The following is a 6,080-nucleotide window of genomic DNA, read 5'->3' as shown; positions in this document are numbered from 1 at the left end:
TCACCCTCAGACAGATGGCCAGACCGAACGGCTCAACCAAGAGCTCGAAACCTACCTCCGGATCTACTGCCGAACGACTCCCTCCGAATGGGCAAAGCACTTGCCTATGGCCGAATTTGTTCATAACTCCCGACGACACTCTGCCAGAAATGCCTCTCCCTTCTATCTCATGATGGGCTACGAACCACGAGGCATCCCCCATCTCTTCCCCGACTCTACCCTACCAACCGCCGAAGACCGAGTCAAATCACTCGCCAAGATCCGCGAAGAAGCCCTTGCATGCCACAGCCTCGCGCAGCAACGCATGGCTGATCGTTCCTATGGCCAGCGTTACAAGCCATGGAACGTTGGTGATAAGGTATGGCTATCCGCCACGAACCTGATCACCGGATTCCCTTCTAGGAAACTCGCCCCGAAACGATATGGACCCTTCCCAATCCAGAAGGTCCTCTCCCCCATCACGTTCCAGCTCAAGCTGCCTGCCAGCTGGCGTATCCACCCCACGTTCCATGCCTCGGAACTTTCCTCCTATCAGGAGACAGACGTGCATGGACCGAATTTCACCGAACCTCCTCCTGATCTTATCGATGGAGAGGAACACTACGAAGTGGAAGCTATCCTCCAACACAAGGGTACCGGATCGCGTCGCCGGTACCTCGTGTCTTGGGTTGGCTATCCTGCCTCCGAACGAACGTGGCTCCCCGAAACAGAATTGAAGTCCGCAGCGGAGCTCCTGAAGGCGTATAAGAAGCGACTCAAGATCGCTTCAATCGCCATCTCATGTTGATCAACAACCGCCACCGCAACTTCTCCTACCGCCCTCACTACACCAGGGCTGACCCCACCAGCGAACCCATCCACACCGATACCAAAGCCTTCCATCGCCAACGAATCCGCAATCGCCACCGCCCCAAGAAATCCACACCCGTCGACAAACAGAGACCCACTACCCAATACCCCACCTACGCCACTACTCAAGGAAAGACGCTCCACTATGTCGGCCTCAGCGTCGTCTGTTTCCTCGCACCGATCCGCTACCTCTCATGCGTCTGCCTCCGACCCCGACCCGACGAGCCAGCCAACGCATGGCCATGATAGGCCCTCCTACACCGTCTTCCGACGACCATCCCTTCGCTCAGTTGTCCAAGACAGGCAACGGGCCTACTGGGAAGCAGTCATCTGCGATCCCCAGTATGCAATCCGACTCGACAACTATCTCAACCGCACCAACGACGACATAACCATGAACCTCGTTCAGGCCTTCAGGGCCACCGATGCCCTCACCGGCGACATCGCCAGGATTGACCTGGCTAGGGAGACTTCCCTATCCACCGTCTCGACCAGATACAACCAAGGCAAGATCAAACGAGCCTTGCTAAATCTGTTTGAACTTAGGAACTTCCATGCCGCCGTCATGGCCGTCGAGGAGGAGCGGGCATTTAATCCCCCTCCCGACCCGCTTGCAGTCGTCGAGCGTGCTGTCTATGACAGAGCTCCGACCCCCTTCCTTCCCCAACTACCCCGCTCTGAATCACCAGAGCAGATCCCCAATGTCACCCAGTTGACCAACCCCGAGATCGACCGTCTCTATAACGAATACGAACGCGAGCTCTACGCTCCACGTAACCCCTCCCCCATCCTCGATGCTGACACCATCTCTATCATCATCCCAGAGTTGGATGAATGCCCTCCCGCATCACCTGTTCTCAACCCCGACGATTGGGTACCCACCGAGACGGTCCCACACCTCTCTATTGGTTCTCCGGAACCCCTTCCCATTCCGCAACGCCGAAATCACCGTGCTCGTGCACGATCCATCTTGTCCCTAGGACTACCCCTCTCCCACGCGCATCGACCGCGCACCCAGAACTTCACTAGGCACTATCCTCGCGAGGAAGCCCAGGAAGACGCCATCAACGACGCGCGTCGTGATGCCACCGAGACCACCCAGGTCTACCACAGCAACATTGTCTGCCGCCAGTGCCGTGTCTATGGACACAAACAGAAGCACTGCGCGCAATACTTCTGCCGCATTTGTGGGCAATTTGCCCCAAAACATCTCACTCCCTTCTGCCCTCGACTTGACGGCAGAAAGATCCTTCGCCGTGGAACCTCTTCCGACCGGTTCTACAGGGACATGCAGCAGCTTGAAGCTGCGTATGACCAGGACGCTGCTCGCCTTGAGCAAGAACGCGAAGAGAATGCAATCGAAGCCGCCTCCTGGCTCGAAGACCTCGACTTCGACCCCGCATGGTATAACAACCAGGACGACTACGTTCCTCTGGACGACGACTAAAGAGTTCGTGGAACTCTACCTTGAAACGGGGGTAATGTTACAAGTAACATCGGCTACATGGCCCCCCTATCATTTTTCCCCTTCGTCCTCGCCCTCGTATGCCTCCGGCTCGCACTTCTCTACCGACTATCCGTTGACCGGATCCTCGGGACCGTTCCCGTCCCTCATCCCCCTCCTATCGCACCAACGTGCGCACGTGCCTTCGGGCTATGACTCGTTCTGACTCGTGCCACCAATGTGGCTTTCCTTATCTTGTCTTATCTTTCCTTTGACTCGTGCATGATGCACATTGTATCATTTACCGTTGGATCGTTCCAACGTTTCTCGGTCTCATTCCGCATTCGACCTTACATCACTAATCAGGCTCTGCTACCAGCGTACCTATACCCTTTCCGTTTCCCCTTTGCCCTTACCTACAGTACGGTAGCCTTGCCCTTAACCCTTTCCACTTAGTATAAGTAGTCGGTCACTCTGTACTAGATTCCCTAACTTGAATCTACTCAATCTTCCCTCGAACATACTTCCCTCTGAAGCCCCCTCAGCTTCAGTCTCTAGTATCTTTTCTTAGGTGCTCATCGCGCCTAAGTCTACCTCGATCGACCACCTCATCGTTCGGACAAGACTGTCCTTACTTTGAGATTGTCAGTGACTTTGAAGACACCCGTCTTAGAAGTCACGTGACACGCGCGTCTCTGATATCTGCCGACTCGACGTCGCCAGTCTCAGTCGCTACACCGGACCCTTCCGGTTACGTCACGAACGTTAGCGGACGACGCCCCTCTTAGGGCTCCGCATAACAGATCTATTTGAGTGCGTAACACCCTCTTAGGGCTCCACCTAACAGATCTATTTAAGTGCGTAACACAGGCTGCATTTGATGTGCGGAGTTGGAAGTTGCTTACATTTCACAGCAGCTCCTCAGCACATAGGGTTTGAATCATGTATCTGGAATTCTAAATCCCACAGGAAGTCATCCATTTGTGTTATATGTTATGCATTTATCATAGATTTAGAGCACAATGTGAGTTTGTTAGATCAACGAGCACTGCTACAGCTTTTCCTTTTTGGCCATCAAGTCTTTGATTTTTGATTATTCTAAAATTTTCATTGACATTCTATTTTTGAGGACATCTCGATCCTGGAATATCTGGGACATCCAACCCATCTGACCCACTTGCATGTATAATGGAAATCTCACGGTCACAACATACCACGTGACCCACAGCGCCGCCGTGTGTGTCACGACTCATGGCTGACACCGTGACCATGGCTGCTACTAGTACCCAGCTAGCACTTGCAGGTAGAACTCTTTCCTGGCACACTGTTGACTCTCAGGTGACTCTCAGGAGCCTTTTTAGAATGGTTTGAGGCCCAAGGGATGAGGTGGAGGACCCCATTATAGTATTCATTCAATTATGTACACTTAGGAGATCTAAAAATACAAATATTTGATATTTAATGACATGTGACATGATGCAGTGAAAGAATTACAAAAAAATGTGTGAAAATGGTAAAATAATTGAGCTCGCTGTGTGCAACAGCAAGCATGAAGGTTTCAGCAATGCACGCAGTGAGCACGGGAGCATACTTACCTATTTTGGTCATTAACTACACGTCGCTGTTGTATCAGGTACGTGGGAACTACACATGATGCTAAGTCAGCCATGGGTCGGATGTCCCGGATGTCCTGGATATTCCAGGATCGAAATATTCTGCTATTTTTTGACTTAATAGTTTAAAAATATGTTTGAGCCGAGCCAGACCGTAAATTATATAAGCTAGAATCACGTGCCGGCTCAGCTATTCATAGTTTCGGCCACGGCTAAAACCGGTAATAAGCCGGAGCCGCGGCAACACTAGTCTAGGGTATACAGTCGACTCCCTCCTAACGCATACCTCTTGGGATAGCCCCAGATGTATGGCCTATTAGGGAGTATGGGGTATTCAAGAGAGCAAAAGCCCTGAAACCTAACTTTGGAAATCCAAAAATGTATGTCCTATGAGGGAGTATGGGTTATACCTGGTATGCGTTAGGAGGGAGTCGACTGTACAGCCTCAGGCTGTATACCCTAGACGGGTCCAGGAATTATTAATGAAGCGTGGGAAATACACCTTAAGCATTAACCTCTGCGATGAACACGACGCTCTTACCATCCGTAGCTCCCTCTCCGAAGACGCTCAAAAGAAAGGGATCGACGAGAAGACGCGCCCCCTCTCATATACCTCCACCTCAATCTCAGGAAACTCACGACGCTGCCCTACATGCCATTCGTAACCTCCTCAAAGGAAGAACTTCTTACGATGCATTCCCTGTTAGCTTCAGGCTCATAGTCCTTGACACTAAATTGAATGTCAAAAAAGCTTTACAATGTTTGCTTCTCAATGGTAATCCTTTAATCGCTACTATTCACCTTTCCTCACTGTCACCACAGGTGTGGTCTCTGCACCATTATGGAACAGCGAAAAGTCAAAGTTTGCTGGGATGCTTACAGTCTTAGATATAATACATCTCATTCAATATTATTACGACACAGCAAATTATGAAGCTGCAGCAGCAGACGTGGAGACTTTTAGGCTAGAATCAATACGAGGCACGTATACGGGCTGCCGCGGTATCGTATCCCTAAACTGATCATCTTCTGCTCTTAACTTAGATATCGAGAGGAGCCTTGGTGTAGCCACCCCTCCAATGCTAGCAGAACATCCAAATAGTACCCTTTACAAGGCTGCCAGAGTCTTAATTCAAACACATGCTCGCCGATTACCTCTCCTCGATTATGATACAGAAACAGGTCACGAAGTCATCGTTTCGGTCCTCACACAGTATAGACTTCTCAAATTTATCTCTATAAATGTAACACAACGCCCTGCCTTCACGTAAGATTTTCATTCACCTTACCTTTCTAGTGCACGAGGGAAATTCAGCAACTCCATCTCTCGCTCCGGAAACTCAAGATCGGTACCTATGTTTCATCAAATCCACCGCCCCCAGACCCGGAAAACCCGGAAACTCAGAATCCATATTATCCGATCGCAACCGCCACGCTCGATACCCCTGTATTTGACGTCGTCCATATGTTTTCTGAGCGTGCCATATCTGCAGTCCCTATCATCGACCAGGACGGTGTTGTCGTGAATCTGTACGAAACAGTAGATGTGATCGTACGTCATGTCCTATTATGTGGATACCAAATCTTATCTTTTTGCAGACTCTTGTGCGTCTAGGAGCGTATCAATCCCTCGACCTTACGATATCAGAGGCCCTTAACCAACGCTCTCCGGACTTCCCAGGAGTTGTCATTTGTACAGCTGGCGATTCGCTGGGAACACTACTGGAGCTAATCAAGAAACGTAGAGTCCACCGACTTGTCGTCGTGGAAGGAGATGTAAGGCTTTGTTCTGACTACACACTCACTATACCAATCATAATCTTACAGGAGGAGGAGAAGAAAGGCGGAAAGAAAGGACGCCTGCTTGGCATAATCACACTGAGCGACGTTCTTCGGTACGTTATCGGTGAGGTGGGTATCGGCGAGTCAGTTGAGGAGATTGCGGCCCTGTCCGCTGCTCCAAGCACACTGCTCTCTCCAGATGGTATTTCATGATGATGGCGCACAGAGTTAGTGGAACGAGGGGTTCGTTGCAGAGTCTCGTTATCTCATGTGCTTTCAAATTCTCAGTTAGCTGGATCTGACTAGCAATTGTATTTTTGCATGATCTGTACCCGTAGATGTCATAGGTTATACAATAATGTTGCCATCTTTGTGAGAGCAGCTGTGAATAG

The 6,080-nt window shown here is 50.5% G+C and overlaps 1 protein-coding gene across 1 annotated transcript; it reads left to right on the top strand.

Annotated features, from left to right (window-relative positions):
• Positions 1-4,336: 4,336 nt before the first annotated feature.
• On the top strand, positions 4,337-6,059 carry F5891DRAFT_1039904 (uncharacterized protein). The gene is made up of 6 exons (XM_041361977.1): positions 4,337-4,681; positions 4,729-4,887; positions 4,951-5,150; positions 5,204-5,458; positions 5,506-5,682; positions 5,734-6,059. Exons 1-6 carry the CDS (start codon positions 4,429-4,431, stop codon positions 5,899-5,901), a joined length of 1,212 nt encoding a protein of 403 aa, XP_041224735.1. The 5' UTR covers positions 4,337-4,428; the 3' UTR covers positions 5,902-6,059.
• Positions 6,060-6,080: the final 21 nt, after the last annotated feature.

This window comes from Suillus fuscotomentosus, assembly GCF_016647785.1.
Source record: "Suillus fuscotomentosus strain FC203 chromosome Unknown F5891scaffold_34, whole genome shotgun sequence".
Classification (NCBI taxonomy): domain Eukaryota; kingdom Fungi; phylum Basidiomycota; class Agaricomycetes; order Boletales; family Suillaceae; genus Suillus; species Suillus fuscotomentosus.
This window is presented reverse-complemented; position numbering and strand designations above follow the sequence as displayed.

What these genes read in the sequence shown, in the direction of transcription:
- F5891DRAFT_1039904 (XM_041361977.1), top strand. Translation starts at nt 4,429, where the DNA reads ATGAACACGACGCTCTTACCATCCGTAGCTCCCTCTCCGAAGACGCTC. An exon ending in TAGGCTAGAATCAATACGAG is followed by an intron (nt 4,888 to 4,950) that starts GCACGTATACGG and finishes CTCTTAACTTAG; the next exon opens with ATATCGAGAGGAGCCTTGGT. An exon ending in ACGAAACAGTAGATGTGATC is followed by an intron (nt 5,459 to 5,505) that starts GTACGTCATGTC and finishes ATCTTTTTGCAG; the next exon opens with ACTCTTGTGCGTCTAGGAGC.